The 24,721-nt window shown below is 41.7% G+C and overlaps 1 protein-coding gene across 2 annotated transcripts in view; it reads right to left on the reverse strand.

The window, feature by feature from the left end:
• ZNF423 (zinc finger protein 423) overlaps positions 1 to 24,721 on the reverse strand; it is a 254,995-nt gene that overhangs the window by 97,856 nt on the left and 132,418 nt on the right. Inside the window, exons 5-6 of one of the 2 annotated variants that reach the window (XM_087940678.1) lie at positions 18,530 to 18,614; positions 4,811 to 4,900 (exon numbers count right to left, since the gene is read on the reverse strand). In XM_087940678.1, the coding sequence (XP_087796804.1) occupies positions 4,811 to 4,900; positions 18,530 to 18,614 (175 nt within the window). The remainder of the gene's footprint in view (positions 1 to 4,810; positions 4,901 to 18,529; positions 18,615 to 24,721) is intronic. The other variant, XM_087940679.1, reaches the window with a different exon arrangement.

Below are 24,721 nucleotides of genomic sequence, written 5' to 3' on the forward strand. Positions count from 1 at the left end.
GAAGAGCCAGATTGTTGGGGGGCAAGAGGCTGACTCTGTAAACTGCTTAGAGAGCGCTGTAAAGTACTATGAAGCGGCGTATCAGTCTAAGTGCAATTGCTAATTCAATAAAGGTAAGCCATGTCTGACTCTAGGATGCGGTGCTCATCTCCATTTCTTGGCCAAGAGAGCCAGCATTGTCCAAAGACAATTTCCATAGTCATCTGGCCGGCATGGTTATATGACAAAGGTGCACAAAGCGCTGTTACCTTCCCATTGAGGTGGTACCTATTTATCTATTTGCATTTGCATGCTTTCAAACTGCTAGCTGGGCAGCAGCTGGAGCAAGGAACAGAAGCTCACCCTGTTGCGAAGAACTCGGGTCTCGAACACAGTGCCTTTAACTATTGAGCCACTGTGCTCTCTGCCAATTAAATTCCCAAACTGTTATAAACATAAAAGCATATACTGTAATACCTGTGTTGGATAATCAAGATGATCAAAGGATAAGAATGTTTTTTATTACAGACTGTAAAACAACTCCATTAAAACATCATCCCAGGAATTATTTGGGTTTGTGGATTGGATGGAACCCCATGTTTTCCTGTTTACTCAGCTTACTGACTTCAAGGAAGAGGCGGGGAAAAGCAGTGGAGAAAAACAAAATAAGAATTACAGTGACATACACTGCAGCAAGAAGAGAAGCTGAAATAAAGATTCTACCCTCAAGGCTTCTCGAAGGCTTAAAAGGCAGCGAAGGTGCCCAAAGGTATATTTTTCCTTCCAAACAGGTAGATGTTTTCTTTAGAAAAAGTAAGCAACCAATGGGAAGATTTAATGTTTTTAACCTATTTCAAAGCTCAATCAAAAAACGCCTTTTGTCTTGCACTTTAATTTCAAATGCTGTTTTGCTAACTATCCATCTGGATTTCTGACAAGAACGTTCCTGAAGCAGTCTCAGGGAAAAGAGGAGGAGGAGGAGGAGGAGGAGGAGGGGGGGGGGAGGAGGAAGAAGGAAAGTAGAAGGGAAAAAAAGAACGAACGAAACAGAGCCAGAGGGGAGAAAAAGTTCCATAACTCCTCTTGGCTTTTGTCCTGTCTACATATTATCCCCAAAGGAACATAGCTCTGAAAAAGCAGATCTCCACCCCTGCATTTGGACATGCCTGGAGATTACATGACCCTTGAGAAAATGAAACGACAATTCCAAGGATTTGCAAGAAAAAAAAATTAAAAAAGAAATGGTCAAGAACACAGGCCTCTTTATTTTATAAGAAAATAAAACTTTTGGCTCCTCTTGGGCTAAAGAACCTGGAGACAATTATTTTATTGGGATCTCAACTGAAAGGAGAGCATTGGAAATGGACGGAGAGAAGGGAGTCAACCAGCCGAGAATGCTGATGTTTTGCTACCAAAGGTCACTCAGTCAATTGGTGTCCCCTAAACTTTGAAAACTGAATGACTGTTTTTCTAAATGACTATTATTTCAACCTAGAAATAAAGGAGAAATTTTCTGGCTGCGAGAACGATCAACCCACGGAACAGAAGTTGCCTTCAGAAGTTGTGGGCGCTTCATCACTGGAGGCTTTCAAGAAGAGACTGGGCTGCCATCTGTTAGAAATGGTGTAGGGTCCCCTGCTTGGGTGGGGGTTGGACTAGATGACCTACAAGGTCCCTTCCAACTCTGTTATTCTGTATGGTATGGTTACTAGCAAAGGACACTTCAGTGAGGTTTCTCCAGTATAAAACATTTAAATTCCAAAGTCAAGTCAAGGACTATTTGTATTCTCTTTGAATCTCTGGTTTGTTCTTAACATTTTCCCCAGGTAAGGGTTATCTTCAGGTACATAAAAACTTGTTTTGTTTTGTTTTTGAAAGCACTAATACAAGTAGTCCTTGACTTACAACGACAACTGAGTCCAGAATGTTGTTGCGAATTGAGAAATTTGTTAAGTGAGGCTTGCCCCGTTTTACTATTTTTCTTGCCACATTTGTTGAAGTGACTCACTGCAGTTGTTAGATGAGTCACACGGTCATTAAGTGAATCTGGCTTCCCCACGGACTTTGACCGTCATAAATATGAACCACTCGGCAAGCATCCAAATGCAAATTGCAAGATTTATGGGGATGCTGCAAGGGTGGTTAAGGGTGGAACATGGTCATAAGTCACTTTGTTCAGGGGCATCGTAACTTTGAATGGCCACTAAACGAATGGTTTGAAGGGGAGGACTACCTATATAGCATCATAAAGATTTCTGGCCAGTAGAACTTGGAAGTCCAAAACTGAATTGCACCAATCTGGACTAAGAGCTCCGACTGGACGGTGAATTGAAACCTGGAAAATCTGTGAGCATTCCAGGCTGTGACAAGCGATATTAATGCCTCCCACTTTGACTCAATAAATCAAAACAGATTTAGAGGAACTATTAAGACTCATGTCAAGAATCCACACTTCACTTTAATAACTCCCTATTAACATATTTAACTGCTGGGCTGTATATTTTAAACATTTCTGACTATTGGGTATATGAGTAATTAGCAGCTTTTAAGAAATGCATTAATAATCAGAGAGACGTGGAGGGGATTACAGAACACAGAATAACTGAGTTGGAAGGGACCCTGGAGGTCTTCTAGTCCAGCCCTTTGCTCAAGCAGGAGAACCAACACCATCTCAGACAAATGGGAGCCCGATGAAAAGTTGCTCCACCGGTTACTTGTTCTCACTGTGGGGAAATTCCTCCTTAGATCTAGGTTGCTTCCTTCCTGGATCAGTTTCCATCCATTGCTTCTTGGTCCTGCCTTCGGGTGCTTTGCAGAATAGCGTGACTCCCTCTTCTTTGGGAAAAGATAAAACATTTAGAAGAGTGTTCACTTTTGTTTTTAAAGCGGGGGTGCGGGGGGGATAGAATTGTTGGACAGAGTGGTGCTGAGCACTTAAACGCCTTGTAAGTTTGCAGAAGAAACGAGCGGAGGAGTATGGAGAGAGGCTATTAAAAGAGCAACGATGGGCATAAACAAAAAACAAACAAACAAAGAGAATTCTCATCTCTGAAAGGTTTAGAGCAGGGGTGCCAATCTCAATTTCATTGAGGGTTGCGTTTGACCTGGAGGCGGGGTGCAGGGAGGGCATGGCCAGCTTGATATCACTCGTATCGCGGGTGCCTATGGTGGCCCAGGCACTCTGCTGGTGAAAACGGGCTCCCGAGCTCCGTTTTCGGCTCGGATGGCCTCTTGTAGTCCTCTCCCAGTGAAAACGGAGCTCAGGAAAGCTGCCTGTGGCAGATGTCAGCTATGGAATCCTGATTCATTGCTGCCACATAGGGATTAAGGACACATGGGGTTAAGGACATCGCATTAACCCCTGGTTATGTTTTGTTTCTTATTTTCTTATAGGAGGTGAACTTTTCAAGGGGGGACGCCTGTCAGCTGTGGAATTATGATTCATCGCTGCCACATAGCTGGAGAAAGTGGGAAGGGGGCTGATGTAAATTGAGTAGCTCTTAGTAGACAAAACAGAATTCTTTTAATAGTTCAAGGTTAAAGAGTGTGGCGCAGAAAGAATTGGAACTTACTTTGGGATTGGTTCATGTGATGCAATGATGAGTAAAAAGCGGATGGTTTGTAGAGGTTGGGACATTGTGGGAAGTCTGGGAAACTTTTAGTTTCGGAATTCCACAGATGTGCCAGGTGCTATTCTAATTAAAGTACTTTTGAGATTATGCTTGTCTTTGAGTTACTGTCCGGAATGGATTTTCCCTGGAACGCTGACAACAGAGGAACCGTGGACCGGTCCTTTGTTGCTTCGAGCCCCACCCACCCCGAGCCCCGCAAGCCAGATCTAAGCACCCCACGAGCTGGATTCGGACCACAGGCCTTGAGTTTGACACCCCTGGTTTAGAGGGTACATGAACTACAACCCCGCGGAGACACGGATGTGTCTCCAAAGGTCCTGTGGGATAATCAGGACTAACCAGACCCTGCTCAGCTTCTCAGCTAGACAAAGTCCCCTCAATGCTGCCGTCTGGCTAGGTTGCCGTCCAACAGTTGCTGCTGAATTTATAACTTTTAATATCACCGAAGGGGGAGAATTAATAAATGTGTGGTTCTAATCATATTCTTTCTATGTTAAGTAATTTCATTTCATTTTAATTAAGCTTACATTTCAGTTCAATCAAATTTTGGTGTGTGTAGGTTTTTTTTTTTTTTGTCCTGATTTTGCCTGCTTTGGGGAAACGCGTCTTTGGAAGGCCAAGGGTGGATCTTAACCCAAAACCCTGTGAAGGACCTGGGTGGAGAGGTGACCCTGGGAAGAGAGGTTGGGGGAACATGATGTTGGACAACAGGAATGATGGAAGACCTAGCTGCCAGAGGAAAGACTGAGGATCTTTATAAGTCTTTAGAGTAGGGTTTTTTCCCCAAAAAATCTGGATCTAAGGAAAGCAGAACTGAAACTTATATGCCAACTTATATGTCGCTGTTTCAACTTCCTGCATGCTAGCTTAACCCCAGGGTGAGCTATTACTGGGGAACTTCTTAAATCATCTACCATGGACACTGTAAGATCTTCCCCACTCCTCTTCATTATGCATTCTCCAGGAACCCTCAGGGCAAGGAGAGAAAATCCCAAGGTAGACTTATATGTGTTCTGCATTTGTAAGAATCTAGCCAATAAGCCAGGATTAATTTCAACCATAGTTTCGTTCAACGTGCGAGCCCGGTCTTCAAAAGCATGCTGCCTGCAGCTCTGGGAAGTCTTGAAGGCAGTGGGAGGGAAAAAAAGATGTGCGAGAGGGTTGCTTTCAAATACGAATCACATTCTGTGTTTTCCTACCTGTGATAGCATTTTTGCTAATCCTCCTCTCCAGTAAGATGGGGGTTGGAAAAGAGTGGAAGACCTCACCATGGGGAACAGGAGCTGCACCTATAAGAGACAGGAGGCAGAGAAACTCAACTCCTCCCCACGTGGCAAGGAGTCTTCGTGGGTGAATTCAAAACAAAGTCCTGCCATGTGCAGAGAAGGTAGGTGGGTGTGTCACAGGGTTGGAAGGAGGTCTGTGAAAAATAGCATCCTATATTCCCTCACCCTCTGCCTTCATTGGTCCTGGCCGTGGAAAGGAAACCCCATGCCCTAACCATTCGGAGGGAGGGAGGGAGGGAGGGAGGGAGGAAAATAGAGGGAGGGAGGGAAGGAAGGAAGGAGACAAAGAAGGAAGACGAGAAAAGGAAGGAAGAATGGGAGGGAGGGAGGAAAATGGATAGAGAGAAGGAAAAAAGGAAACAAAGGGAGAGGAAGATGAGAAAAGGAAGGAAGAATGGGGGGAGGAAAATGGATAGAGGGAGGGAGGGAGGGAGGGAGGGAAGGAAGGAAGGAAGGAAGGAAGGAAGGAAGGAAGGAGACAAAGGAAGAAGGAAGATGAGAAAAGGAAGGAAGAATGGGAGGGAGGGAGGAAAATGGATAGAGAGAAGGAAGGAAGGAGACAAAAGGAGAAGGAAGATGAGAAAAGGAAGGAAGGAAGGGAAGGAGGAAAGGAGAAGAGATATACAGATTGAAGAAAAGTGGATAGAGAGAGGGAGGGAGGTGGAGGGAAGGACAGGATAGAGAGATGGAAAGAGGGTAGAGAGATGGAGGGAGGGTGGAGATAGATTGAAGGAAGGTGGATAGAGGGAGGGAGGGAGGGAGGAGACAAAGAGAGAAGGAAGATGAGAAAAGGAAGGAAGAAAGCGGCGGAGGGGGGAAGAAAGGAGAAGAGATATAGAGATCGAAGGAAAGTAGATAGAGGGAGGGAGGTGAAGGGAAGGACAGGATAGAGAGATGAAAGGAAAGTAGAGTGGTGGAGGGATGGTGGAGATAGAGAGATTTAAGGAAAGTGGATAGAGGGAGGAAGGAAGGAATGGACATCACATTTGCACTAGATCTTTCAAAAATGTTTCAAAACATTGACCCCTTTCCAACAGTGCGCTCCACATTTCCAGCGCTATAACGTCGATTGAGATAACCACGAGTTCTTTCCCCCGATCCTTTGATAAACCCTTTATGCTATCCAATTGGAAGACCATTACCCCAACCAAATCGCTAACCACCAGGCTAACTTTACATATTTCTGATCCAAGCAAAATGCTCTCTGCTGGAATCACCAAGAAGAACCGAAAGGCGAGGAAGCCTCAGAACGTTGACTGTCCTTGTTCTAAACCGGGAGTAACATTATACTACTAACTTGCAACTGAACGGGTTCAGTGGCAATCGAATGAAATCTGCTGCAAAGGACCCTTCCTAATGGGCAGCCTTGTAGCTTCACAGGCCAGTTTAGAGCCTCCCTGAGGCTCGCAGTTCAATTTCCATTGACCTTTAATTAAAGACAATGCACTAAATTGACACCAAGAGATTTAAAACTACAATATAAATTTGGCTCCATAACTAGCATCCAAATAATTTTTTGGGGAGGGTTGCCGCTTCCTCCTGCTTAAATGTAACGATTTAATAAAAAAAGATGGTTAATGACATGATAAATCTTGACTCTCCGTCCTTAAAAGAGGCTGAGTTTTAAAAAGGCTTGGCTAGAGTTTTGCACCACTGTAAGGAAATAACCGAGAAGCATTATAGTTATCAAGAATGCTTCTCCTTTGTCCATGCCTCCTTCTAGGTGGTTCAAACAAGAAGCACCAATCACAAGAGCAGCACGCACCTTGTAGGCTATGACCAGGCTGAGCCTGAGGGAGGGATCAAACGTGTCATAAGTCTCGAGTCTCTTCACACCCACAAAAGATCTTTCACTCTCCTCACCCCAGTCTGGTCTTTACAGTCCAAGAAATTTGGGAGGGTTCCATCCAAGATGTTTGCCACATTCTTATTGCTTCTGCAGCAGAGGTGGGACTCAGCAGGTTCTGACTGGTTCTGGAGAACCGGTAGCGGAAATTATGAGTAGTTTGGGGAAGCGGACAATACCACCTCTGACTGGCCCCTCCCCATCTAGTCTCCACCTCCTGAGTCCCAGCTGATTGGCTGGGTCTTCTTTGGTTGCCCTACACAGGAGAATGGAGCTGGAAAGCAGGTCAGTGGGGTGCGGAGGGAAAGGGGATTTTGCAGTATATCCTTTCACTGTCACACCCACCAAGCCACACCCATAGAACACCATGCCCACCAAGCCACGCCCACAGCTGATCGGCTGGTTCTTCTTTGGTTGCCGGGGTGTGCATGGCCAGGGTGGGTGGGGCTAGCTTAACATCACTCATGTCGGGGGTCGCCTGTGGGGACCCAAGCAATTTACCAGCGAAAACAAGGTCCCGACCTCCGTTTCAGCTGCAACGACCTCCTGCAACCCACTGCCAGCAGAAACGGAGCTCGCAAGGGCCGCCCATGGCCCTCCCAAGCTTTGTTTTCCCTAGTAGAAGCATCGCAGGCTGGTCTTTCATTGTTTCCAGGACTGTCCCCTGTTCCAGGGCCAGACCTAAGCACTCCACAGGCCAGGTTTGTTCTCGCAGGCCTTGAATTTGACAGCCCTGCTCAAGATGGAAATCCAGCTACTGATTTCACAAATTTGCTTTAATTTGGCAGAAACCAAAGACTTCCTGATGTTGCTTGGGTGGAACAAGGGAATGTTCCACCCAAAAACTGCCTGCCTGTAAAAGCTCAGCACATCAAGGACACAAGGGTTCTCCCCCTTCAGGACAAGCCTTTTATTATGTTTGTGCAATCTCAGATTAATTTACATAGGAAAATGCTGAAGCCCGCTTTCTTCTCTGCTATATTTTGAAGTGCTATCATCCCGGGAGGGTTTGGGCCATATGGTTGATGAAAAACCAAAAGCAGACACAGTGGTTTTTCCTTGGTGTTCTTTGGAGACACTGAAGAGAAAGCCCTCCTGGAAAATTAAAAAGTTATACACTGGGACTTGTTTTCCAAATATGGCATATAGGTAGTTCTTGGCTTATGACTGGTCATTTAGTGACCCTTCAAAATTATTGTTCTGACCCAAACCCTTTTCCAATAAAACAAACACGAACCAAAGGGAACAGAAACCTTTTAATGATTCTTACGAATCACCGATTAAAAGGCTGCTGCTATAAACTAATTAACTTTGATAAGCACGAGCCTCGCCAAAACTGTGCAAGGCTGCCAAGAATAACAGATAAGAAATATTTCATAACACAAGAGTCTTCAAATCCCAACTTAAGAAACTGCAATCTCCACGAGGCTGAGTTTGAAAACGTCTTTGCTTCCTGCAAAGAACATCTGATTCACAGCTGGCTTTTATCTTCTTGAAGGAGGGGCCATTACCTTGCAGCCTTACTCCCAAGTCGCCCGTGGTACTGCAGCTGCTCTTTCCTATGAGCAACCCTGCACACATGCGCACTTGGCACAGGCTCCTCGGGAACCTCCTCATTGCTGCTGCCAGCTCCCACAATCTCTGAAGGCAGCAGTCCACTCCCTAATGGTCCTGGCCCCTCATCTGTTCTCCTCACTCTCCTCAGCCGTCCGCACCTGCTGCCGGCTAACCACAACAATTATGATGGACTCCCCAAAAGCTCCTTAGGACACGGTTTTGAAGTTCCAACATCTGACACAACACAAATGAAGGTGAATACACGTGTCCGAGGATACACGTGTCCCCTAACTATGTGGGTCAAATGGGTAGGAAGCTAACCACCAGATTGCAAGAACTCAAGCAGGCAGTCAGATGAGGAGACCCAAATTCATTGGTAGCCTCACATTGCAACGAACAAGGACACACATTCAATTTTGCAGCTACTAAGATTGTCAGACGAGCAGGCACAAAAACAGCCAAGAAGTAATTGAAGCCTGGGAAACAGGCCCTTTGTCAGTCAGTTTACCACCAGCCTATCAAATACTTAGAAGGTGAGGTCTTGGCAGCACAAACAAATGACAGCTAATGACTTAAAAAACAGCCATCTACACACCCTAATCGACAACTAAAAGGCCACATGCAACAGGCACAAGATAAACACCACACAAAACAGCCCAAAGCACAATCTGCTAGAGCGAAGTTCCCTGAAGCTCCAGCATGAGCATTTATGTACACCGAGCGCAAATGCATCAAGACAAATTCCTTGTGTGTCCAATCACACTTGGCCAATAAAAAATTCTATTCTATTCGATGAGTCCAAAAGCTTGGAAGACAAAACCTCTGACCCAGATTGTATCCTGCCACAACACAAATGTATCCACAAGCAATAAAGGAGAATATCTGTAGGTCAGGGTTGAAGTGAAGGATCCTTGGTGATCACTGAGCTTGGTTGTTTTCTTGAAGACGTTTCATTGCCTGAACTAGTAATATCATCAGTTCTACTGTAGTAGGGTAACATCATCACTAGGTAGCATCGTCACTAGCGTAACTGATGATGTTACCTGGTTTGAGGAATGAAATGCCTGCAAGAAAACAACCAAGCTCAGAGAGCACCAAGTACCTAGAATTTCATGACCTCATTTAGAGAGCTCAACAAGCGGCCTGCATTTATGACCATTTGCAGTGCTCTGTGGTCATGTGACTGCAATTTAGGGTAGTTTGGGCATTTACTTCCAATTTCTGGCAAAAACCTGCCCACCACGAACAATGGGTTCACTTCATGCCTGCAATGTTCATTTAACAGACGAGGTATTCACTTAACAACCATCGGAGAAAAGGCCATAAAATCCGAGTCTGCTCATGTGGTCAAACATCAGCCATCATAACTTACATCTGTTATGGCCAGGCTCAATTGATATAGTCTCAATTATCTAATTAAAAAGGTCCAAGACAGCAGATTCAAAGAAAATTTCACACTGCCTTTATAATTAAAGCTTCCCTTAGATGCCTACATAGTGTGCAAACTTTAAGGAGAGTGTGTGCTATATTAATTAGCAGATGTTGATGGATATCCAACCCTCACGTTAACTCCAGGCTAGACGCAGCTCAAAGCTTACACCCCATTACAGAAAAGGTGTCTGACTCCATCACTTCCTTTTCCTACCTTTGTATGCAAATAGCAAAACCACTTGGAATGTTTAAAGAGGGCTAATCACAGCCACCGATGAAAATTGATTTAGGGGGCTGAAAAAGGAATTTTTAACATGTTTAAAAAGGTGCAGAAACAACAGGACGCTGAGATGACAGCCAATTATGAACGTATCAGGCGACATGAAAATGTTGACACAAGAGCTGCAAAAATGTCAGCGAGAAGGATTCTCTCCTTATTCAACTGCTAAATGAAAGAAGGCTGAGGATAAAATGTAAAAAAAAAAAAAAAGTGGCTGAATATATTAGGGAAAATTATGCTTAACTCTCAGGGACATCGGGGAAGAAAGCAACGTAGCATTTGATCAAATGCGCTCTGATAGAAAGGATAAAAACACATACACAGAGAGAGCAAAGAAGTGGGCACCAATATTTTACAAAATCAACTTTGTTCCAGAAGGGGCTGTACCAAAAGGAAAGGAATATAAAGCTTAGGAAACCCTGTTCCTACATAATACAGGATATGTTCATTTATTGATTTGTGTCCCAACTGTATCATTTTTTATAAAGAAACGCAAGGTGGTGAACATATATAATAGGAGCCTCGGTGGCGCAGTGGTTAGAGTGCAGTACTGCAAGCTACTTCTGCAGCCAGCTGCCTACAATTTGGCAGTTCAAATCCCACCAGGCTCCAGATTGACTCTGGCCTTCCATCCTTCCAAGGTGGGTAAAATGAAGACCTGGATTGTTGGGGGCAAGAGGCTGACTCTGTCACTTAGAGAGGGCTGTGAAGCACTATAAAGCCATATATAAGCACTATTGCTATCTCCGAAACAACTCCTTCCTTCCATTTTCCCTACAACAGGAACCCAGTGAGGTGAGATGGGCTGAGAGAAAGTGACTGGACCTAATTATCCAGCCAGCTTTCAGTGCCAAGAGGAACTAGAACACCCAGTCTCCTGATGACTGGCCTGAAGTCATCCAGCCGGCTTTTATGGCTAAGGAGGGACTAGAACTCCCAGATTCCTGGTGATTGATCCTAAGTCAGCCAGCCAGCCAGCCAGCTTTCGTGGCTAAGGTAGGGTTTGATTTCAGTTTCCTTGTGATTGGCCCTAAGTCACCCAGTTGGCTTTCATGGCTAAGGAGGAACTAGAACTCCCAGTCTCTTGGTGTTTGGCTCAAGTCACTCAGCCTGCTGTCATGCTTAAGACGGGACTAAACTCAAGAACTTTTTATTTTAAAGTGCCTCCATCCTGAGCTATAGTTTGTTTTTTTTCTCAAGCAGGTAGCAGAAAGAAATACGATATCAGTAGTATAATCACGGATAAATAGCAGATTTTAAGAATAGTATTTCTTAACTGGAAAAAATATTAACCCAATGTTCTCATCCACTATCCTTTTAAAAGTGGGGGGGATGAAAAGGTGAACAGATGGTGAATCTCCTGAACTACTTGAGACCTCATTTAATGCTAGCTCTCCTCTCAAGCCAGGCCACAGAAAACCAAATCCTAAATATGTTTCTTGTTTCCTCAACCGCTGCAATTTTTCAGTGCAAAAGAATTCCCACCTAAAAAATCTTGGATTGGATAATGAACACATCAAGAAACAAGCAGATGCAACCTAATTGTTATTCACAGCCAATTAGCGGGTCTGCTTATTCAAAACATATACGGATTTCAAAACAGGAAACACGGTTTCAATCAATGCTTCCCATAGACTTTTCCTCTGGTAATTTCCATTATCTCAGGTGTGTGTTTTTTTTAATCAATCTACCCAAACCCCAGTCAAATTTACTGCCAGGATACAATGAATTGTGTTAAGATTGAAGAATAGGATGTTTTCAGTGGGAGTGTCAATTTGTAATATTGTCAATATCAGTATAGGCCTTGCTCCTCCTGTAGCTAACAGTGGCCTTTGCACCTGTCTGTCCCCCCTCTCTCACTAGCTATTGTCTGTCTGTCTGTCTCTGTCTCTGTCTGTCTGTCTGTCTCTCTCTCCTCTATTTCTGTTTCTATCTATTCCTGTTTTTGTCTGTCTGTCTGTCTGTCTATCTATCTATCTATCTATCTATCTATCTATCTATCTATCTATCCTGTTTCTATTTATTTCTGTTTTTATCTATTCCTGTTTTTATCTATCTATCCAACTATCTATCTATTTATCTATCTATTTATCATTTATCTATGGTCTGTGTGTCTGTCTATCATCTATCTATTGTCTGTCTAGTGTCTATTTTCTATCTATCTATCTATCTATCTATCTATCTATCTATCTATCTATCTATCTATCTATCTATCCTCTGTTTCTATTTATTTCTGTTCCTATATATTTCTGTTTTTATCTATTTATCTATTTATCTATTTATCTATCTATCTATCTATCTATCTATCTATCTATCTATCTATCTATCTATCTTTTATCTATTGTCTATTGTCTGTCTATTGTCTATTGTCAGTCTGTCTGTCTATCTATCTATCTATCTATCTATCTATCTATCTATCTATCTATCTATCCATCCATCCATCCATCCATCCATCCATCCATCCATCCATCCATCCATCTATCTATCTATCTATCTATCTATCTATCTATCTATCTATCTATCCTCTGTTTCTATTTATTTCTGTTCCTATATATTTCTGTTTTTATCTATTTATCTATTTATCTATCTATCTATCTATCTATCTATCTATCTATCTATCTATCTTTTATCTATTGTCTATTGTCTGTCTATTGTCTATTGTCAGTCTGTCTGTCTATCTATCTATCTATCTATCTATCTATCTATCTATCTATCTATCTATCTATCCATCCATCCATCTATCTATCTATCTATCAATCATCTATTTGATTTATATACATGCCCATTCACTCTCAGTGACTCTTAGTGGCTTACAAAAATAAAAACTCAATATACAAACAATAAAAACAATAACCCGTTAAACCCCTCTGATCGACAACAATCAGTCAAACAAGCCACTCCATCCCACTCTGGGTTCTCTAGGCCCGTTGGCCAAACCAGGTCTTCAGGGCCTTCAGAATGAGTGTCAAAGTGGAGGCAGTCTAATCTCTATGAAGATGATGTTCCAAAGGATGAGAGCCACCATGGAGGAGGCCCTTCTTCTGGGTCCCATCAGATGGACCTCCTTAGAAGACACGATCTGCAACACTTCTTGCTTTACTGCTCTGGTGGATTGGGTGGATGTAACCAGGAAGAGATGGTCCTTCAGATAACTGGTCCCAAAACATGAAGAGATTTAAAGGTAACACGAACTGCAGCTCCCGCAAGAGATGCACATCTGGTTTTGCACAAAACCATGCAGACCATTGCATTATGAACCAATTGGAGCTTTGGATGCTTTTCAAGGATAGCCCCATGTAGAGTGTTTAAGGGTACCAAGAAAGTTTATGGAAGCACGAAGATCACAGGGTTCCTCTCGAGTTGAAATATTTGCTATGGGTCCTGTAATATTTCAGAGATATTGAGACCACAATTCCCAAAATTGCCATCTACTGGTCTTGAATTTATTTTCCAAAAGATCTGCCCACCACCAGTTTGAAGAAAAGACCGAGATGTAAAGATAACATCTAGGGAATAAAAGAGCAACCTCCTTGAATTCTATTAGATCCTGGCTTCCAGCCAAGGTATTTAAATTTTATATTTCCTTCACAATTAACTTAGCCTTTCCCAATGTGGGGCTTTCTAATACATTGGGATTATAACTCCTAACAGCCCTAAAAGTCCTCATGGGATGATGGGTACTGTAGTCCCATAGATCTAGAGAGCATCAAAAGGCCATTCGACTATGCTCCACACAAGGTCCTCGGAACTGTCCAATTCAAAGGAACAACAATGTGAAACATGATTTAATTAAAGAATACTGGATAGAGATTTAGAGTCTGTAATGTATCCATAATTAATTAACACAGTCAATTGTGAAGTCCAGAAATATGTTCATTTTCATGTAATGCTTCAAAAACCATCTGTCCCATTTTAAAGTTTAGCTGTCTTAATTCTTCCATGGTCCGCTATTCTCTTCAGTATCAATTTCAAATTTCCCTAAGCCAGAGTCTTCTGTATATGCTGGAATTACAACCTCCATAAGCCACAGCTAGAACTTCCAATAACCACAATAAAACCAGTGTTTGCTCACCTTTTGTCAAATGTTTGGGGATTGCAACTTGAGGCCTTCATAATGGAAAATGTAATCCAGGTCATGAAAAAACATTCCAGATGAAGAAAGATAAGGTAGAAATTTCGGAGATACTTAGTGCAATCCGCAAACATCGAAATTAACTTCGTCTGAGATGGCAAAGTTTAGAAACATGCAAGAACTAAGAACCCCGAACAACAATTTATAACGCAGTCCCTTTCAGCAGTTCCAAGGTAGTGTCTCAGGGCAGTAACTTTATTGAATTCTACTGTACAGTGCAATATTAATGCAATATCAGGGGTTTTCAATTCAATGTATAGAATGTGAAGGATGTGTGTTTGTGTTTATTTTCATAGTCATAATGTACACTGAAGATGGTTGTACAAGGTGCAATGACAATAAAGTAACCTAAACTAAACTAAACCAAGAAGGTTCCATGCCCATTTGCAGTGCAAATGTCTTCTTTGTCTTCTTCTGTGGAACCAAGGTTTCATACCTTCTTGGTTCCACAGAAGAAGACAAAGAAGGACAAGCACTTGTTCCTCGTTGTTCAGAAATACAGAACATGGAATAACTGAGTTATGGAAGGATAAGGTCTGTTTAATACAGAATAGTTCAACAGTAAATTCACAAGTATGATTAATCCCTTTTAAAAGGGTATTTTCAGGCACAGATTGGAGAGAAATCTGAGTGGGCAGATTTAATTTGAATTTCTGTACTAGGGCCTTTCTAATTCTACTTCCCTAAAGGAGAGGTGTAGACTGGAATATTTCACTACAGGTATTATCTGTTAACTGCTATCAATCCCAGAAGCAGAATATATCTGGATCTTAAATACAGGAGACAGATATCAAACAGAATAACACAGTTGGAAGGAACCTTGGAGGTCTTCTAGTCCAACCCCCTGCTTAGGCAGGAAATCCTACACCACTTCAGACAAATAGTTGTCCAATCTCTTCTTAAAAACCTCCACTGTTGGAGCATCCACAACTTCTGGAGGCAAGTCGTTCCACTGATTAATATTTTTTTTAATTGTCAGAAAAATTATTCTTATGTCTAGGTTCTTTCCTTCATTAGCTTCCATCCATTGCTGTCTTTGGAGAATAGCTTGACTCCCTCTTCTTTGTGGCAGCCCCCGAGATATTGGAGCATTGCTATCATGTCACCGCTAGTCCTTCTTTCCATTAAACTAGACATACCCAATTCCTGCAACCATTATTCATATGTTTTAGCCTCTAGTCCTCTAATCATTTGTCTTGCTCTTCTCTGCAATCTTTCATTTTTTTTAAATATTGTGGCGACCAAAACTGAATGTAGTATTCCAAGTGTGGCCTTACCAAGGCATTATAAAGTGGTATTAACACTTTATGTGATCTTGATTCTCTACCTCTCAAAAAGGAACTCTGGAAAAGGAATTTCTTTGACTTCATCATCTTAGACAGAAGATGGGCCAGTCTTCCATCTTAAATGCCTGCACTTTGCATGCTCGTGCTTCCTTCCTTCCTTCCTTCCTTCCTTCCTTCCTTCCTTCCTTCCTTCCTTCCTTCCTTCCTTCCTTCTTCCCTCCCTCCCTCCCTTCCTGGGGTGGAAGGTATCTGCATCATAAAACATCTCCTACAGTCTTAGGTGCCAGACCGACTGACTTTTACACCCCCTGTGGATTCAGACGTCCATCACATCTAACACAGTAGAACCACAGATCAAACCGGAGACAGCGAAAGGCAGTACAAGAACAGAGAAGTGGGAGACATTAGCAAGCCAGCATAGGAAGGAAGGAAGAACAAAGTCTTTTATATAGAATCTTAGGGTGTTCTACTCAAAGCTTTAAAAGGGAGGGAGGAAACCACAGGCAAAGTGGAAGGAATTCTAATCCTTGAAAAATGAAAGTATGTCGAAGGAATTCTTTCCATCATACCTAGATCATAATGCTGTATTATTATTATTATTATTATTATTATTATTATTATTATTATTATTATCATCATCATCATCATCATCATCATCATCATCATCATTATTATCCTCAACCCTGAAATCCCAGTTTGGAAACCATTTCCTATCAGCTTCATTTTAGAGCAAAGATCTTCAAACCTAGCAACTTTAAGACTTGTGGACTTCAACTCCCGGAATTCCTGAGCTAACATGACTGGAGGAGGAATTCTGGGAGTTGAAGTCCCCAAGTCTTAAAGTTGCCAAGTTTGAAGACCCCTGTTTTAGAGACTCGGTTACAGTTATGAGGTTGGGGGAAGGGGGGTCTTTCGTTTGTTTTATTTTAAAAAAAACAACACCCCAGAGGTCTTAGAAAAAAAACAAAGCAACATATTCCCTTTCTATCTCCTCGTAGGGAGGCAGGCCTGCTGAAGAAGCTGGGCAGGACCCCTTATGCCACCACAGTTATGGGATAGGAGAAGGACAGAGCAAATACAGATAGCCCCAAAACTCACAGAAGGATCATCCTTCAAAGGGACATACACCTCAGCCAAATCTTCCCGGCATGTTAATTTTGATGAATGTTAACCACGACTAAGGAGCTTTGCAAAGGAAGGAGATATTCCTGTATATTTATCAGTGTCCCAATTCCTCATTAGGTTGACGAACGACTTTTGCTAGCAGCTGGTAAAGGAAAAGGGGTAGAGATTTAAGGTTTTAGGAAATGCCTGGAAGACCAGGAAAAATGGCTGGAGCTATTCATGGGACTCAAGATAAATTCCTCCTATAGAAATTGATATACTGTAAATATAGATATTAATGAGGGAGAGAGAAAGAGATAGGAACAGAGAGACAGAAATAGATGGAAATAGAAGAGGAGGAGGAGGAAGAGGAGGGATAGATAGTTGATAGATAGATGATAGACATAGATGATAGATAGATGATAGATAAATGATCGAATATATATATATATATATATATATATATATATATATATATATATATATATATATATATAAAATCAATAGATGATAGATGGATGGATGGATGGATGGATGGATGGATAGATAGATAGATAGATAGATAGATAGATAGATAGATAGATAGACAGACACAGACAGACAGACAGACAGACAGGCAGGCAGGCAGGCAGGGAGAGATGATAGATAGATAGATAGATAGATAGATAGATAGATAGATAGATAGATAGATAGATAGATAGATAGATAGATAGATAGATAGATGATAGATAGATAGATAGATAGATAGATAGATAGATAGATAGATAGATAGATAGATAGATAGATAGATAGATAGATAGATAGATACATCTATGATAGACGATAGATAGATAGATGAGAGATGATAGACGATAGATAGATGGATGGGTGGGTGGATGGATAGATAGAAAGATAGATAAATTGTTTGTCCATGTCACCCAAAGCAACTGTGCCCCTAATTCCAAGAATCCCAGGAGAGCATTAAAAAAAAAGAATTCCATGCTGGAAATTGGGAGATGCCATCCCAATAATTGAAGAGGTCTGAATCAAGAGAGCAGAAAGGAAAACAGTGGGGAACATATGCAGCACCAAGGAAGTTATGACAGTATTTTGAAATGAACCAATGAGGAGTAACTTGATCCATACACAACCCCACAGAGGTAAGACTCTTCTAAACTCCGTCTACATCTCTCCATCGTCACATGCTCATCACCCTGCACTAATAGAAGAATTTCCAGTTGCTGGAAGAGTCCCGACCAGACTCTTCTGCACTGATTAAGCACCACCTTAACTATGATATAGAATTCTGGATGTTAAAAAAAATCTCAAAGAAAAGGGAAGTAATGCAGAGGAAAAGCAACAAGGATAATCAAAGTAAGTAAGTCAATGAAAATCAGGAAAGATCAGGATTACTCCTCACTCCTCCCCCCGCACTCCCAGTTAAAACAGAAAATCTATGGCAGAAGATCTTCAAAGTATCATTTTCATAGGAGGAATCTGACTCTTAACTATGCTTCAAACCAATTTTTTTTTTGTTAATGGTGGTTTACTGTTTCCTTTGAATCTCCACCGTTCTATCTCCAGAAACCACTCCTTCACAAAGACAATAGAAACTTAGCAGGGAGAAAACAAGGACAAGTTTATGGTCTCCCTGCTGTAGATACATATATTGAAGCAGCAACCAAAACAGGTTGTCTTAACTAAGATTGCTACAAGCTACGATTACAAGATAGGATCCCAAACCAGAAGAAACAAAAGATCTTTAAGAAAATCCAAAGAAACTACACAATCTTGAACCCTTGAACATGACTTAAAGGTCTTCATGAACCAGAAAGTTGAGCTGGAAGAGAGTAACTTATAGAGAAACCCTAACCATATCAAGCAGTCCATCTAAATCAGACCTAAGCAGACAGTGTCAAATCATTGTCAAAAACTCACAAAATAAAATGCTACAGACTAAGTATGAAAGTTAACAATGACAATTAAGCCCAAGGAAGCGAGGCTGAGGACTTCTTACCAATCATATGATTTGCAACGTGGATCTGTATTTCTCTTTCATTTTCAAAGGTCATCTGGCACTTGATACACTGGTAAGTCTTCTTCTGTTTCAGAAAGAAAGAAGAAAAATGTATAAGGCAAATCATCTGTATTGCTATGCTAGAATTCTTGGTGTTGTAATATTAACACAGAACTGTTTTATGGCTTTCTGAAATGGTTTATATCATGGTCTTATTTTAATCTGTATCCTCCTCTTTGGAATTTCAGTTACTATAAAAAGTAGATAACAAGTTCTATACATAAATACTGTCCATGTTTGAACATCTCCATAAACTTTTCAAATTCCTTCAGCAGTACTACTCTTTACAAAAAGAAGTACTGTATACACCAAACTATCAGGACTTTAAGAATGAAGAAGTCTGTTATGTTGGATGGATTCAGAGGTTGCGCCATTCAAAAATCAGAGGACCAAGTTAGAGATAGATCAATTATGGAAAAAAAACACATCTATATGGTAAGTAGATATTATCACCACTAGTTATTGAGCGCAGGAATAACAGAATAAGAGATTTGTAAGGGACCTTGGAGGTCTTCTAGTCCAACATACACATACACACACCCAATAAACAGGGAAACATGTTTGGTCTTTAAATAAGAGAATGTGATTGCAGAAAAATATGTTCAAGAAATTAGACAATATCGACAAAATAGCTCGCACGCATTCCCTTGGAAGTAAAAATATGAATTGTAGAAAATCCCAGCAATCTATACTGAAACATGACTTGGGATTTTTTTTCCTCTCTTTATTCTTTTTCCCTTTTTCTCGTTTATTTCCTGTGCCAGGCTATATAGAAGCTTAGCTGGAGAGCAAGGAAGAAGCAATGACACTTGCTTGTTTTATTCAATCTGACAAGAGGTTTGTATTTAAAAATGGCGAGGTTGTACCTTCTTAGCTATGACAACAAGGACAAAATGTCTAGGAATGATTAGCATCAATATTAAAATTTAAAGCAATCACGTCAGAAGGTGAAGTCCATTAGAAGCTTGGGAGCTAAAATTTCCTTCTATTTTTATTCCTTGCAGAACAAGTCACTTCACATTACCAAACCAAGCAGCAAAAAATCTCGCTGCTTGGAAGCAATGTCACGAAAAATAGCTTAATGTCCAGGGTAGGAATTCAGAAAGAGAGAGAGAGAGAGAGAGAGAGAGAGAGAGAGAGAGAGAGAGAGAAGAAGAAGAAAGAAGAAGAAGAAGAAGAAGAAGAAGAAGAAGAAGAAGAAGAAGAAGAAGAAGAAGAAGAAGAAGAAGAAGGAGGAGGAGGGAGGAGGAGGAGGAGGAGGAGGAGGAGGAGGAGGAGGAGGGGAGGAGGAGGAGGAGGAGGAGGAGGAGGAGGAGGAAGGAAGGAAGGAAGGAAGGAAGGAAGGAAGGAAGGAAGAGAAGGGAAGGAAGGAAGGAAGGAAGGAGGAAGGAAGGAAAGACGTACTCCTTTTCCGGTTGTGCTATCATGTCATTAAAAGAGAATTACCAAATCAAACAAAATTATCTTATCTATAATTGTTTCTCAAATGCTTCTTTATCATGATACTTTCCCCCTCAGTGTTTACTCTTAAGTTATTTTGAAAATGTTCTAAGTCTCAGTTGCTAAGTTTCCCAGATGCCCTGAATAGTCCTGTGGTACTAAAATCCAGTGAACTTCCCCTATTTCATGTCTACTTTTCTTTCCCTTCTGAGTCGAGATACCAAGACAGGCTTGTATTTAATCGAAACATGCACTCCTACAGTTTTTCATGTAATCTCAACATAGCTTTTCTCTGACTGTATCTTATTTTTCCCTAATCCTCCACTGTTAGGCTCTGTGTAAGAGGGAGGGAAAAATCAATCGTGATCCAGGAAACAAAGAAGAAGAGGAAGAACTGGTCAAGAATTATAGAGTAGTAACGTCACTTGGACAGCTCAGTTAGTATTTCACATACAAGGCTGGCTGCATAAAAGCTACATTTTACCTGTTGTACTACAAGTCAACAAGAGATTAGAAAACAGAGAACAGTGTGTTGTTCAATTTAGTTTCCCTAGCTATCTTTGATGTAGCTCTTTAACAAGCTACTGAAATTTACTGTTCTCTGAAAAATGCTATGAGCGCTCAGGGACCCCTACCTATAATTCTGAAATCTGCTAAAATATTTGAGTTGACTTTCAAGCAGTCTTATTCAAAAATATACACTGTACCGGTGCTTCGCTACTAAACTATGTGATCGGGCTTAGTTTTGGGGGAGGAAAATAAGGGGGGGTGGAAATTCTGCCTCTGCCTACCAGCATCTATCGGTATTCATCTGGCAATCGTCCTGTCAGTGTGTGAGAAAGTTGAGGGCTGTTTGGAAACTGAAACATGGAAACTGAAACAGTATTTGCTGTGTGAGCAAGGAGACAGCAAGGAGCCTGGATGTGGCTTAGCTCAATTATTCTGTACTAAAGCTGGTTGCTGCTGTGAAAGCAAAACTGAAACTGAAATTCCTCTCCTCTGCTTGTGTTTTGCATTTGATTTGTTTTCAAGTGGGGAGAGAGAGTAGAACTCCTTAGCATCAGAACGTAATAATAATAATAATAATAATAATAATAATAATAATAATAATAATAATAATAATAATAATAATAATAATAATATAGGAAATACTAATGCTCTGTTGGTCATTTCTAAAAATCTTTTCTTAGTGAGCACCTAGAAGCCATGAGGAACATACATGCCAAATTTCAAGTTTGTTAGGCTTTATGATTCTGGAGATTTTGTGACGATGCGTGAGTGGTATTTCGTTTTTAGATATATTTTATATATACACAGAGACTTGTGGACCTCAACTCCCAGAATTCCCCAGCCAGCTTGGATGACTCAGGAATTCTGGAAGTTGAACTCCACAAGTCTTAAAAGTTGCCAAGTATGGAGGCCTCTGGGTTAGACAAAAGGGCATAGGCTCTGTTTGCATCCATCAGTCTATTAGGAGGACTCGCTTTTGTTAACAATAAAGTAGAACGACGGAACTAAAATATGAGCATATACGCCAATACCTTGGGTAAATTGTAATTTGGCACAAATATGAATTCTGATTTTTTTTTTTTCTTTATCTTCTACAGGGGAAGAAAAAAAACCCTGCTCTCTTGGGATCCCATTCAACACATTTACTTTGTTGAAGAACTTAAAAATCTCTCCAGAGAAAAGATGAAATGTGGAAGCGCTTCTTGAAGAGAGATAGTTAAAGGTAGGTGTGAAGGGGACAGCATCCATTTCCACTCATGGCGACTGTGAGGTAGCCAGAAGAATAGTAGGTTTTTTTAAAAAAACACACACACACACAACTGTGCAATGAGAGTTTGAAGTGCCACTGTCTGTCTGCAGCCACACAACGCTAGAATTAGCCTGACATAAAAGCCAAGGCCCTGTTCTTTAAGTGGCAGAGGGCAAAGTGCAACATCGAGAAAGAAAGAAAAAGTAGAAAGATCGGAGGACCAGGGTAATAAGTGGTTCGGGTTGACGAAAGCCCAGGAGGCTTCACGCCAAAGGGAGAGGTGTTTCCATTCTGTATTTTATTCTCTGCAGAATTCGACGTATGTCACAGCTGGAGACCGGTCTAGTCATTGATTCACTTGACCTCCAGGGAGCCCTGCGCCAAAGCACGGAGTGAAACAAAGCCAAAAGGAGTTATAGCTCGGGGTTGTTTCAAAGTCCCCCCTCCCTCCCCCCAAAATCCTTTGAACCCAACATATTGCCCTCACTGGCAAAGGCTTCCAGGGTGACTGTTCCCAGCTTCATCACAGAAAGTTGCTTTGTCAGGCCGTTTCAGACTCAAATGAGAAGAAAGACGGGTGTTGGGCCAGAGTTACACTGTTGGAAGGGACCTTGGAGGTCTTCTAGTCCAACCCCATGCTCCAGCAAGAAACCCTTATCAGATGAACGGTTGTCCAATCTCTTCTTTAAAATCTACAGCGTTGAAGCACCCACAACTTCTGGAGGCAAGTTATTGTTTCACAAATGAATTGTTCTGTCAGAAAATTTCTCCCTAGTTCTAGGTCGCTTCTCTCCTTGATTAGTTTCCACCCGTTGCTTCTTGCCCTGCCTTCTGCGACTCTTTGGAGAATAGCTTGACTGCCTCTTCTTTGGGGCAGCCCCTCAAATGCTTGACGGATGATTGACAGAGCCACTTTTTGATCTCCATCCAACATAATTCCAATGGTAGGATGGCAAAAATATCTGGGCAGCCCCCTCCCCATTTTATTTGCCACCCAGAAAACGTTTTGTGCCTCGATAGCCTATTCAGCTGGGTTTGGGGTGCTCGTGAATGAGGGGTGAGCTGAGCCACAAATGGACATTGGAAGGAAGGTTGCAAATGCCTTGGGAACCTTGGCAGATGTTCACCACAGGATGAAAACAGTCAAGCCAATTCATTACTGAAGCGAGTGGCAAATTTATCTGGAAAAGTTCATATTCAGGAAGCAGATCTTAGTCTGATCAAGGGCCAGTCTGGTTGCTACTTAAGTCAATGCTTTGTGTAGAGCTGAATAGCAATAGCACTTAGACTTATCTACCGCTTCACAGTGCTTTACATCCCTCTCTAAGCAGTTTACAGAGTCAGCCTCTTTCCCCCAACAATCTGGATCCTCATTTTACCAACCTCGGAAGGATGGAAATCTAAGTCAACCTTGAGCTGGTCAGAATTGAACTCCTGGCAATGAGCATTAAGCCAGCCTGCAATATTGCATTCTAACTACTACTCCACCAAGGCCCTTCCTTCCTTCCTTCCCCCTCCCTCCTCTATATTCCTTCCTTCCTTCCTTCCTTCCTTCCTTCCACCCATCCTTCCTTCTTTTCATTTTCCCATCCTCTCTCTCTACTCTCTCTCACACCCCTTCTCTCCTTCCTTCCCCTCCCTCCTCTATGTTCCTTCCTTCCTTCCTTCCTTCCTTCCTTCCTTCCTTCCTTCCTCCCATCCTTCCTTCTTTCCTTCCACCCATCCTTCCTTCTTTTCATCTTCCCATCCTCTCTTTACTCTCTCTCTCTCTCACACACACACACCCACACCCCTTCTCTCCTTCCTTCCCCCTCCCTCCCCTACGTTCCTTCCTTCCATGCCTCCTTCATTTGTCCTTCCTCTTCCTCCCTCCCTCCCTCACTTCCCACTTAGCAATAGCACTTAGATTTATATACCACTTCACAGTGCTTTACAGCCCTCTCTAAGCGGTTTACAGAGTCAGGCTATTGCCCCCAGCAATCTGGGTCCTCATTTTACCCACCTCAGAAGGATGGAAGACTGATTCAACCTTGAGCCTGGTCAGATTTGAACTGCTACTCTACAGCCAACAGTCAGCAAAAGTAGCCTGCAGTACTGCACTCTAACCACTGCACCACCATTGCTCATATTTCTCCAAAGTGGTTGATATCAATGGGACTATCCATATTGTTGTTGTTATTATTTGTATGACCCTGGAACAGTGCAACTGTCATCAATATGACTCAATTGCCAAGCATCTGAAACTGAACCTAAATGAAACAGGTCTAAGAAAATGTCTTCTGCAGAGGATGATCACATTTGTTTGACTCCCAGCGACTCTGCAAAGTTCTGAATGTTGATGTAAAATTTGATGTAAAAACTGAGCACTTCTGAATTCCCATTTCCAACCTCCACATTAGAGGCTGAGCAAAGCAGAAAGATTAAAGAACGTGGGACAACATATTGTGTGGTGGGTCCCACTGTATCCTTTTTCCTTCTTCAAAATTGGAAATTTTAAGAGGACCCCAAGAAGTGGGATGCAAAAATTATCCGGTTATCTTTCCTGCAAAAGTTATTTCGAATTGAAAAAAAAAATATCGGTAAGAAATTAATGATTGACTGAGATGCATTGCTTCCCCGTCCAATAATTTTCAGGCCGATGACAGCAATTTGTAGACATTTTTCCAACTCTGCCTGGAATTAGCGTCGGAGGGATAAGGCTTCACACAAATATATTTAGGGTATGGCACTTCATTATCACTTAACCACGAAACCATCTTTATTTCCAGCAAATGATCCAGTCTGCAAATAAAGTCACATGACATATCCAAAGAACATCTCCACCGCCATGACTTCTAAAGAGTAAAGTTTATCCTTTTTAAAAGAAAAAAAAAAAACCTGAAACTTCTGCTGCTTCGTTTTTGCAATTAGGCATTCATAGTCAAGTTTTTTTT

The sequence above is a fragment of the Pseudonaja textilis genome, chromosome 11, assembly GCF_049901715.1.
Source record: "Pseudonaja textilis isolate UNSWEBS1 chromosome 11, rPseTex1.2, whole genome shotgun sequence".
NCBI classification, from domain to species: domain Eukaryota; kingdom Metazoa; phylum Chordata; class Lepidosauria; order Squamata; family Elapidae; genus Pseudonaja; species Pseudonaja textilis.